Source organism: Brassica napus, chromosome C2 (genome assembly GCF_020379485.1).
Source record: "Brassica napus cultivar Da-Ae chromosome C2, Da-Ae, whole genome shotgun sequence".
NCBI lineage: Eukaryota > Viridiplantae > Streptophyta > Magnoliopsida > Brassicales > Brassicaceae > Brassica > Brassica napus.
The window spans coordinates 55958342-55970187 of NC_063445.1; the positions used below are offsets into that span (position 1 = coordinate 55958342).

The following is an 11846-nucleotide window of genomic DNA, read 5'->3' on the forward strand; positions in this document are numbered from 1 at the left end:
AGGCTGCACTTAAAGGAATTGACTGGAGTTACAAATCTGATGAAAAGGCCTTGCCAAAAAGGTGTCTGATTGTACTTTTTATTAATCTCGTATTCTATTGTCCTCATACTTTGTCTAAACGGTGCCTACTTACACTGTGGTTACCGTGCATAGATTTGAGATGAGAGGCTACTATAAGGATGCGTACTACATTGATATAATGGTTTTCTTCTTCTTTGTTCATGGTTTTATGTTCTATTGAACGGATATTCAGGCATTCTGACTGGACAGCGTAAATTAAAAAAAATGATGTCTACCTGTGAAGCAGTTGACTAGGGAATACGGGAACTAAAGTACACATAGAAAATGTTAGCTGATAGTATTACATTACCTGAGATAATGCGGTAGGCTCTGCTTCAATATTTTTCACATTCTGCGTCTCGGAATCTTGCGTACCTATCACTTTCTTTGAAGCTATTATCATATACACCTTAATGGTTTCGCCCTAAGTATGATAATCTCTAGTTCTGTTAATCTTGAAATCTGTTTAAAGAGCCGTGTGCACATATGAAGAAGATTGATTCTCATTGTTCTATGTTATCCGCTGCAGAGGAAATGGCAACTCGGTGCAGATTATGCAGAGATACCATTTTGCTTCGCATCTGAAGAGAATGTCAGTTATCGTTTGTATTCAGCAGGAATATTTTGTATTTGTGAAGGTCTGCTTGATAAATTATTTTCGTTGGCTAAATTTTATCAGTAAATCCAGATCTAAATGTTGAATGCTTGTTAACTTATCAGGGTGCACCAGAGACCATCCAAGATAGACTTGTGGATGTGCCAGCAGCATATATGAAACATATAAGAGATACACACGCCAAGGATCTCGAGTTCTGGCCCTTGCATTTAAACGACTTCCTGATATGACGGTAGTTACGCATGCTCTAACTTCACTGATATGCTTTACAGACGTAGAGAATAGAAGTCCACTATGTCAGAAGTCTTACTTTCTTAGGTCTTATGGTGAAATAGTTAGTTATCTGTTTGTTCTTAGTTCTTACGTACTTAACAATATTAACATCCAGCTTCTTTTAGCTCCGGACTATGCAAGCCTCTGCTGATCAGCTTTTAAGATTTACCTAACGTGTATTGTAATGTTGACCAGGCCAGTGAAGTTAGAGACATGGACCGAGATGCTGTTGAGAATGACCTTACTTTTGCTGGGTTTGCGGTAATGGCATTTTACTCTTATGAAGCTTTACTTTCTTCATTTTTGTAAATTGTAAAATGGTCTGGTATCGAAATTGTTTCCTAATGGTTTATAATGCATCACAGGTCTTCAATTGCCCCATTAGATCAGATTCAGCTACCGTTCTGTTAGAGTTGAAGAATTCATCTCATGATTTGGTATTTACTGTGTTCTCATTATGCAAACAGACTCGTGTATTAGTTGGCCTCTCTTTTTCCACTCAGTACAAATTGCCTGCAAAGCAGCTATCTCAGAATCAGTTCAAATGATATAAATGACTATGAGTTTGAGTTTCAGTTGATATGTCTTTTTCTTGCACAGTGCTCATTCTTTCTTTAATAATTAGATACACGGGATGCCTATCCTACTTTCATGATTTCAGGTGATGATTACTGGTGATCAGGCATTGACAGCTTGTCATGTTGCAAGCAAAGTGCACATTGTATCAACCCAGTCTTAATTCTTAGCCAGTCAAGGCCTGGAGCTGAATATAAGTGGATGTCACCTGATGAGAAGGAGATCATACCCTACAGGTGCAGTCAATTTAATCACATTTACTGTAGAACTAATGCAAATTCGTATCCTCATCTTGTACAAGGCAGTATATGTTGTGACACTAGTCTCCATGGTCTTTTTTTTTCTTCTTGCTTCTGACTGAGATAGGATGACATGATTTTGTTTACAGTGACAAAGAGATCGAAACCCTTGCTGAAACGCATGATTTATGCATTGGAGGAGACAGCATTGAAATGCTACAGGCTACATCGGCTACTGTGAGAGTCATTCCATTTGTTAAAGTAAGCATATCTTGTAATCTTAATCACTTGATTTATTATTTCTAAATACCTATAAGTAATAGAGTCTGACTCCTTACCATTTCTCCTTTCCAGGTTTTTGCGAGAGTTGCTCCACAGCAGAAGGAGCTAATCTTAACCACCTTTAAAGCGGTAGGAAGGGGAACTCTGATGTGTGGGGACGGGACAAATGACGTTGGAGCATTGAAGCAGGTAACGCATATAGAAATTCATTTGGAAGATTGAGGTTTAGCTTTTTAGATGTCAGGCGAATGATTCATATGCTTTATTCTCTTTCTTTCTTTATTTTGATTGTATTTTTGTTCACAATTCTAGGCCCATGTTGGAGTTGCCTTACTGAATACTGTCACTCCTCCCTCGGAATCGTCTAAAGATGATCCAAAGTCGAAGTCAAAAAGCCCAAACAACCATCAGAACCAGCTAAAAACCGCAATTCAGAATGGAGAAGGATCATCAAAGGCAAAGGCCCCACCCCAAAACCGCCACTTAACTGCTGCGGAATTGCAGAGACAAAAGTTAAAGAAGATGATGGATGAACTAAACAGTGATGAAGGTGATGGCCGGTCAGCTCCCGTGGTAAAACTCGGGGATGCATCAATGGCATCTCCCTTCACAGCTAAACACGCGTCGGTCGCCCCAGTGACGGACATAATCCGACAGGGCCGTAGTACACTTGTGACGACTCTTCAGATGTTCAAAATTCTCGGTCTCAACTGTCTCGCCACAGCTTACGTCCTAAGTGTTATGTACTTGGACGGTGTGAAGCTCGGTGATGTCCAGGCAACAATCAGCGGCGTCTTAACAGCTGCGTTTTTCCTCTTCATATCCCATGCTCGACCGCTTCAAACCCTCTCTGCAGAGCGACCACACCCGAGTGTCTTCTCCGTGTACCTCTTCCTCTCTCTCCTTGGACAGTTCGCTGTCCACATAACCTTCTTGATCTACTCCGTGAAGGAAGCTGAGAAACACATGCCCGAGGAATGCATCGAACCAGACGCCACGTTCCATCCTAACCTGGTGAACACGGTGTCGTACATGGTGAGCATGATGCTTCAGGTGGCGACTTTCGCTGTGAACTACATGGGACACCCCTTAACCAGAGTATCAGAGAAAACAAACCTTTCTTCTACGCGCTCATCGCTGGAGCAGGGTTCTTCACCGTGATTGCATCTGATCTCTTCAGGGACTTAAACGATTCGCTGAAGCTGGTGCCTCTGCCTGAAGGTATGAGGGATAAGCTTCTCCTCTGGGCTTTGCTAATGTTCGTCATCTGCTACTCGTGGGAGAGGTTGCTCAGGTGGGCTTTCCCTGGTAAGATTCCTTCGTGGAAGCATAAGCAGAGAAGTGTCACTGCGAATCTGGAGAAGAAGAAGAAGGTATAAAAAGAAGAGCCAGACAGGGTTATAGGTTCAGGTAAAACAATCAATACAATTTTAACTCGAGAGATGTTGGGTTTTGGGATCTTGTTTCTGCTGAAGCTTTGAGGACATGAGCATAGGTCTCTCTGGTTAAGACATTTTGTTCTCATTTCTTAACTTTTTTTTTGGTTACTCTCTAAGAAAGCACACATTTCTCAAATACTTGAACTAAAATGTAAGGGGTTTACATTAGTCTCTACCTCTTGTTCCTTGCTTCCATTTTATTTCGTTTCTCAGTTCTGTTTAGAGGATCTGAAAACTTGTATGCCTGTTTTCGAAACATTAAATCAGACTTGAGACCTGTTACTCTGCTAGACTAATAAATTGAAACCAGTCAAAACGATTAGTGTCTAACGTTCTGATTTCGCCTTATTATATAAGCGTGAGTAATACTGTGGCTTCGAATGGTGACGAAACGCCTGCAACCGCTCCGCTGTGAGTACTATATATTTTTGTTACTATTACAACTGCTTGTCTCGCAGTTGTCACGCACGTCTCTGATGGTGCCCGTGTGTGAAGGTGCACGTTTGCTAGACTGTCTGGTTCACTACCTTTGGGTGCTAAACCGTCTGGTTCTGTTAGACCAACGACACTATTCTCACTTCCTAGTGGTAAAAAACCACTACGAAAAAAAATTAAAATTTATTATTACCAATAACGGCGGCAAATACTGAAAAGGGAGAAGCAGATAAGTTTTTTTAGGGATTTTAGCGGTTTTAGGGCTCTCCTCAACAACCACTATCGACAGCTATTGTTTTCAATTTCCTCTACTTTGTCTGGTTCGTTCGTCTCTCCACCTCCTCCTCGATCCTAAAGGTGCCGCCTCTCTCATCTCAAAATCTCTCGATTTAAGCCTTCTCTGTTTTCAATTTTAGATCGCGATTATTCCATCTGCATCATTTAGGTATCACTTGACTCTTTCCCTCTTATTTTACTTGTAGCTTGAAATGTGAATCGCTAGAGCCTATGTAAGATGTCTGAGAAGAAGCTTCGTCCCATCAAGCTGAATCGTTATACCATGATGGGAGAAGATAACAGCTCCTCTAGGAACGCCTTGGTCAAAGTCAAGTTAGAGAAGGACAAGCACGTGTCCTCAGGCTCCTCCAGCAAAGCCATTGTCACAGTCAAGCTAGAGAAGGAAGAAGAAGAAGAGGGCTTTCATCATGTAACTAGAAGCGTCCTGAAAAGAAACAACTCTCTCAATCACTAGATAACAACTCTCTCGTTGCAGTCAGTCAAGAGTGAAAACTACACCTTCGAGAAACAGAGAACCACTCGTTGGAGTACTAATAGGTAACAAAAGACGTCGCCTTTAACATCATTCACACTTACCCTTTATATAAAGTCGAGACCTTTTGTAGGGTTGATTCCGCGGAGCAAGCAATGGAGGATGTTCTAAAAGGTAGGGTTTCTTTCGAGAAACCTATCTCACGAGGCGAGTTAAGAGCCATAGCTCGAAAGAGAATCGGTGATACTGGGCTGTTGGATCATTTGCTGAGGCATATCGATGGGAATGTGACACCTGGTGGTGCTGATAGGTTTAGGAGGTGTTACAATACCGAAGGAGCCATGCAGTATTGGCTAGAGAGTGCTGATTTGCTTAAGGTGAAATGTGAGTCTGGTGTTCCTGATCCTAACTGGGTTCCTCCTCCTTGGTGGAAGCTTCAGGGTGTGATTAAACTTGAGCCTGGGGATTGTGAACCGTCCTTTAATCTTAAGGAAGCAATTGATCAAATGAAGAGGTACTAATGGTTGCAATGTTTGTTGTGTTTTGAAGTTGAGATGTGTTTTGAAATGACGTTTTCTTTGTGGGGGTGTGCAGTGATTTAAGGAGCTTGTGGCTGATGTGGCTCACATTAAGCGTGAATCTGGAGTTCCTGATACTGATTTGATTCCTTTATCTCAATGGAAGATTAAGAGATCAGCGCATGAGTCTCCTTTATCTCAATCTTCTGCTGTCTCTTCAAAGCTTAGGGAAGAGATTGATAAAATGAAGAGGTATTATGCTTTCAATATTTTCTTTGTTTGAAGTCAAGGAGGTGTACTTGTAATCTTATTTTCTTTGCTTCTAATGCAGTGATATCAAGAACCTTGTATCCAAGCCAAAGTTACCAGATCATGCTGATGCAAATGAGGTGACCTTTTGAGATTCATTTTTGCTTGTTTGCTTAAGGAATGGTGTGAAGTTAGAGACGCAAAACTGTTCTGTTTGCATTTTTTTTTCTAGAAACGATTCACGGAATGTATGAAGTGGAAGGTAGAGACTGATAAGAAAATTGCAGAGATCTCAACTTCACTGACTTCAACACAGGTTCAGACCCAAAACAAGTAAACAGTATTGTTTGAATCTTCTTGCCTAGGGATGTTTTAACTTAGTGAAGCTTTTGTCTACTTTCTTCGGTTGCAGAGCATGGTTAAGGAACTAACTTCATGGAAAGATAAAGTAGAACATCAGCTGGTGGGAATTTCAAGCTCGCAGAACAATCTGCAGGCAAATGGGAGCAAATCTCCTCATAATTGGGAACATCTATTGCATAGTACCAACTTGGATGACTTCACAGTGAATGGTTTTGATCCATGGGATGTTGAAGCTGACCTTACCGATGTTCTTCCACCAAATGCTCGCAAAAGCTCTTTCCAAGATCATATGTGGTTTGAGGAACAGTTAGTGCTCAACTCCGAGATGCAAAGGACGGAGAGGTTAGAACTGTTGCTTTGTTTCTAGGTTAGGCTTTATGGTTTTATATGGTTGTTTAATGTTTTTGCTTCCTTGTTTATCTGTATGACCAGAGGTGATTCCAGAAGCTCCAATCAAGACAAAGCAGAGTTGACTCCAGGTTCTTCAGTGACTGCAGGTCCAAGATCAGATATTGACGACCCAACTATTCTGTCTCAGGTAACAAATTAGAAACATTGATTTGGATAATTATTTTAGGAAAATCTGATAGCCTAGATGTCAACCACCCTCCCATCTTCTTACAGCCTTTGCTTCATTCACTACTACACATTGATTTAGTTTACATGCAATTTCCCAATGCTTCACATGATGTGAAGGAGTCATGATTTGAGAATCTGATCATGTGTTTTTGTTTCAGGAAACATTGAAAGAGTTGGTGAGCTGGAAAGCCAAAGCGGAGCAGCAGTTAATGGAAATGTCAGACGCTGTCCGTGCTCTTCAGGGATAGAGAGTCAATCACACTAGGCCACATGAATGATAGATTCACCTACATAGAATCCCTTTGGAGACTTCTTGTACAGGGTTTCTGCGATAACTTGAACAAAGTAAAAAGGAAACACTGAGCTAGAGATTAGTAGGTTTCTGGAAAGTTTGAGGAACAGGTAGAAGAAGTGATCCTCTTTATCTAAATGTGTTAATTGAAGTTAGAGACAAGGCTTTAATAGTAGTTGTTGCTGTATATTCTCTCTGACTACTCTTATTCAACAAGGAAGGTTTTGAGTAATCATTTTTTCTTTCTCATCATCTTTCTGCTATCTGATTAACTTAAGTTTGAATTAGTATCTGCTAATTGATCAAAATAGGTACTAATCCCTTTCGTGTTCTCTCATATCATATGAAGATAAAAAGCAGCTTAGTCTAAGACAATAAGCAGCTTAATGACCTCCTCCAAAATAGAAGTTTCCATTAAAATGTTAAAACTTAAAAGCATAGAGAGAGAGTTTCACAAAACATGACTCAAGAAACCATTCTTATTTTTTTTTATTCATTAGTCTTCCAAAATCTAAAAGTTGATTGGAAGATATTGTTTAACCAGAACCGGGGGGGTTTGTGGTTTAAATTGACAATAATAATAGTGGGCCTAATTAGGCCTAAAGCCCACTTAAAACCTTTAAAGCGGCGTCATTAGACTATAAACGACGTCGTAAGGCTAATAAAGAGCTTAAACTCAAAATCTCCCAGCAAGTTCAGTTCCATTTTCTTCAATCCACGACGAATCACGCGATCGATTGATTCTTCCTCCTCCTCCTCTTCGACTCCATATCCCTCAGGTATATCGATATCTCAAGCACGATATACTTTCTCTATTTCTCGGAATGTCCTTGCTCGAAGTAAACTTCCAAATTCTAGAGCTCCTTTGTGGCTATGTTTAATATTTTGATTCGTGGCTATGTTTTAATAGCAATAAAGATAACTCCTTTGTGGTTTTGTGCAATAGAAGAAAGGAGGGTTTTTTGGATCACTATAGGGCTGTTCGTTTGGTTGCCGTAGGTACCGGCATCAGCGGCAGCATCAACATTCTGCGTCAACTCTTGTTCGTTTTGTTGACGCAGGAAACTGTGTCTGACGCCGCATTCGAACGCCGCGCCGATAAAACCTGCGGTCGCGATATAATATGCGATAGCGTCTGCGAAACGAACAACAACTGTCATCATTGACGCTGCCGCTGACGCCGAAACATGCGGCAACCAAATGAACAGGGCTTATATAGTTCTTGGCTTACCCTCAGGAGAGGAAGCTCTGAAGCTTAGCGAGAAAGAGGTTACGAAAGCTTACAAGTTGAAAGCTTTGGTCTTGCATCCGGATAAAACGCCATGATGATCCCGACGCTCACGAGAAGTTTCAGAGGGTCAATACATCTTACGAGGTTTCAAAGACGAGAAGGGACGGAAGCTGTTTGATGAGCTTCTTAGAATCCAGCGTGAGAAACAGGAGAAGAAATCTCAAGTGGATTCCAAGAGGAGGAAAGGGAGCGTTCTGGTTTGCTCCGACTCGTGCGGCTAGGGGTTATGATGAAGTGGAGAGGATCGCGAGGAAGCTTAAGGAGGAGGTGGATAGGATACGTGCGATGTATGCGAAGAAGAGAGGTGGGTTTGAAACCCCGGAGAGTGGTGGTGTTGATGGGAAAAAAAAGAAGATAGAAGTGGAGCTGGTGCTTTTGTTCAGCTTGATAAAGAGAGAGCGTTGAAGGTTTCTTTGGTGAAGGTTATACAGTGGGGAGGCTGAGAGAAGTGTTTGAAAAGTTTGGTGGCGTTGAAGATGTTGTCATCAGGAGTACTAAAAAGAAACGTTCTGCTCTTATTGTAATGGCTACAAAAGATGAAGCTGTGAGTATTATCGTTAACTCTTTTTCTCTCGTTATTTGTTAAGTGTCAAAGATCTAATGTTGGATTATTTCATTTTTTTCTCTCTGCTCTTGTAGGTAGAAGCGACTAGAACATTGTGTGGTGATCTCTCTAATCCATTGCTAGTTGTGCCTCTTTAGAGAGGCCAAACCGATTTTGTGATCGCCAAGAAATCTGGAGAACCGCAGAGCAACATAGTTGGTGTTGGTTATCAAGCTTATGAAGACCAGGTCATGGAAAGATTGAGAAAGGTATTTCTACTCAAATTCATGTTGTCTAGTGTTTACTGTTTAAACTTTAGAGTTTTTTATTGAAACTTGTTCTGCAAAAACTCTGATATATTACTTTTTCATGTTGAATAGGCGGGTATGAACCAGAAACGATAATGGAGTAAGTAATCCACATTATCTGGAACTAAGTAAGGCCAAAGTCGTCGTCCCTCACAGCCTCGTGGAACAAGGTTTTACCATCATCCAATGTCATATCATTTATTTTGAATAAAATACACAACGTGTTGAAAATATATAATTTTTATGTTTTTCTATATATTCTATTCAAGTTTGGTTGAAACAGGAAGTGTTATGGCATGAAATGAGATCATCTGAACACGTTTTGCCATTATCCAGTGTCCTAGGAAGCGAGCACGTAGATTCCTAATATTAACTTGATTTTATTGGTCAATGGAATGTTAAATTAATTCATATATCTGTTACAGCTAATGATTACTATTTTCATTTGCTCAATAAAAGTGGTCTTGACTTGCCTCTCTTCAATGCCTTGAAGTCATTTTCTTTCCTCATTATCTTCTTCTTCCTCTGCTTAAAGGAAATGTCAGACTCTCAAACTATGGCCAGCGAGTCAAGAACCAGATGGGTTCTACCTTACCAGACCAAGAACCTGAAAGACGATTACTTTCTTGGTCGTGTGCTGGGACAAGGACAGTTTGGAACCACTTTCCTCTGTTCCCATAAGGAGACTGGTCAAAAGCTTGCCTGCAAATCCATACCTAAAAGGGCGCTCCTTTGTCAAGAAGATTGCGACCAGGTTTGAGGGAGATCCAGATAATGCATCACTTGTCTGAATACCCCAACGTTGTCAGGATACAAGAAACGTACGAGGATGATACTAGTGTTCACCTTGTGATGGAGCTTTGCGAAGGTGGTGAGTTGTTTGATAGAATCGCGGAGAAAGGTCATTACAGTGAGAGAGATGCAGCTAAGGTTATCAAGACTATTGTTAGCGTCGTGAGGCTTGTCACTCTCTTGGTGTTATGCATAGAGATCTTAAGCCTGAGAACTTCTTGTTTTCTTCTTCTGATGAAGATGCTTCTCTTAAATCTACTGACTTTGGCGTCTCTGTTTTCTGCGAACCAGGTCTGATTTTGATTCTTTCCTCCTTCGCACATCCTTCTCCTTCTCTGGTTTCGTGCATGATTGTGTTGCTGGACACTGTTTCATTGAACCCTTGCTTAAAGAACTTGTTGTGACTGTGAGTTTTTTTGTTTTTGTCAGGCACAACGTTTTCAGAACTTGTTGGGAGTGCATACTATGTGGCACCTGAAGTCTTACTTAAGCATTACGGCCGTGAATGTGACGTATGGAGCGCTGGAGTTATCCTCTACGTTCTGTTATGTGGTTTTGCTCCTTTCGATGCTGGTCAGATTCCTTCTTTCTCTTTAAAGATATGTATAATCGCAGCGTGTTCACTCTCGCATCTCATGTGTCTAATTTGTATCCAGGAACTGATAATGGGATCTTTAGAGAGATTCTACAGGGAAAGCTGGACTTTGAGACCGATCCTTGGCCTAGCATTTCAGACAGTGCCAAGGATCTTACAATGAAAATGCTGGAGAGCGATCCAAAGAAAAGACTAACTGCTCATCAAGTCTTGTGTAAGCTCTCTTGCTTTTTGGGTTTAGACTGCTAAAGATGATGTATACTAGTGGTGATTCATGTGTTCTTATATTCTCAGGTCACCCTTGGATTGTGGATGATACGGTTGCTCCAGATAAACCATTGGACTTCGCAGTAGTTTAGTTCCCGCCTGAAAAGGTTCTCTGCAATGAACAAACTTAAGAAGATGGCTTTACGCGTAGTTGCAGAGAAACTCTCTGAGGAAGAAATCGGTGGGTTGAAAGAACTGTTCAAGATGATAGACAGAGACAACAGTGGGACCATCACCTTTGAAGAGTTGAAAGATTGTATCAGACGTGTTGGGTCAGAGCTTGTGGAATCAGAGATCCAAGAACTCTTGCAAGCAGTAACTAGCTACTCTCTTCTTACTATTAACTTTCACCAAGTCATCATCTTATGATTGTGTGTGTGTGTGTGTGTGTGTGTCAGGCTGATGTTGATGAGAGTGGAACAATTGACTATGGAGAGTTTTTGGCTGCAACAATCCACTTGAACAAGCTGGAGAGAGAGGAGAATCTAGTGGCTGCATTCTCTTTCTTTGACAAAGATTCATGTGGCTGCATCACTCTGGAAGAACTCCAACAGGCTTGGAAGCAGTTTGGTATAAAAGATTCACATCTTGATAAAATGATCAAAGACATCGACCAAGACAATGTAAGAGATCTTTTACTGTTTCCTTGTGAAGTAGCTGAGAGGAAGTTTAATGGTGTTTGATTCTTGTAGGATGGACAAATAAACTATGGAGAGTTTGTGGCAATGATGAGGAAAGGAAATGGCAATGTTGGGATCAGCCGGAGAACAATGAGGAACACTCTTAACTTTGAGAATCTTCATTCCTGAGTGAATGACTAAACTTTTCATTTTACTGAAAGTTTCTTGATAGAACTTTCTGTTTTGAACCCGTTGTGTTTCAATAAAACCAATTCTGACCAGTGTAATTGGAATCAAGCTCTTAATAGTCATTAAACATTTGATCATGCTAGTTCTTTTTACCAGTTATCGGAGGTTCTCTGTTACAAAATGTTTGGACTTAATATAATGTCTTGAAATGTTGAATTTAATAACTTTACCAAAACAGTTTTTAAAAGTGAAAACAAAAAGAAATTAAGAAACAATAACTTAAAAGAGTCTTGAAACCTGTTTAGATTTAGAGAGAGGGAGAAAAGATTTGTTTAGTCTTCTTCATTACCAGTGGTCAAGCTTCTTCTATCAACTCCCATGTTTAAGATTAGTTAATAATTAGTCTTTTTGAATAAACTGCTCTGAAATTGAGAAAAAGCTTCACTAAGATTAGCAAGGTCTCTTTAACATATCCTACGGTTTTTAGATTATTCAAGTTTACAATATTTGATTGGTGGCTAGGTTTAATTGCATAGAAGAAGAGGATAGA

At 40.4% G+C, this 11846-nt stretch overlaps 1 protein-coding gene, 1 long non-coding RNA gene and 3 pseudogenes across 2 annotated transcripts; all 5 read left to right on the plus strand.

Moving 5' to 3' along the window:
- LOC125582510 overlaps window positions 1–3815 on the plus strand; it is a 4535-nt pseudogene extending 720 nt beyond the window's left edge.
- A 417-nt stretch (window positions 3816–4232) lies between these two features.
- On the plus strand, window positions 4233–4602 carry LOC125582016. Its single transcript, XR_007319833.1, has 2 exons — window positions 4233–4277; window positions 4403–4602. It is a non-coding gene; the product is annotated as an uncharacterized LOC125582016 (long non-coding RNA).
- Window positions 4603–4844: 242 nt separating this feature from the next.
- On the plus strand, window positions 4845–6942 carry LOC125582511 (protein DYAD-like). Its single transcript, XM_048749251.1, has 6 exons — window positions 4845–5203; window positions 5539–5596; window positions 5689–5772; window positions 5869–6161; window positions 6252–6357; window positions 6557–6942. Exons 1-6 carry the CDS (start codon window positions 4845–4847, stop codon window positions 6644–6646), a joined length of 990 nt encoding a protein of 329 aa, XP_048605208.1. The 3' UTR covers window positions 6647–6942.
- Window positions 6943–7890: 948 nt separating this feature from the next.
- LOC125582512 lies at window positions 7891–8929 on the plus strand (annotated as a pseudogene).
- On the plus strand, window positions 8621–11415 carry LOC125582015 (annotated as a pseudogene).
- The last annotated feature ends 431 nt before the right edge of the window (window positions 11416–11846 follow it).

What these genes read in the sequence shown, in the direction of transcription:
- LOC125582511 (XM_048749251.1), top strand. Translation starts at nt 4,845, where the DNA reads ATGGAGGATGTTCTAAAAGGTAGGGTTTCTTTCGAGAAACCTATCTCA. An exon ending in GCAATTGATCAAATGAAGAG is followed by an intron (nt 5,204 to 5,538) that starts GTACTAATGGTT and finishes CTTCTAATGCAG; the next exon opens with TGATATCAAGAACCTTGTAT. An exon ending in ACCCAACTATTCTGTCTCAG is followed by an intron (nt 6,358 to 6,556) that starts GTAACAAATTAG and finishes TTTTTGTTTCAG; the next exon opens with GAAACATTGAAAGAGTTGGT.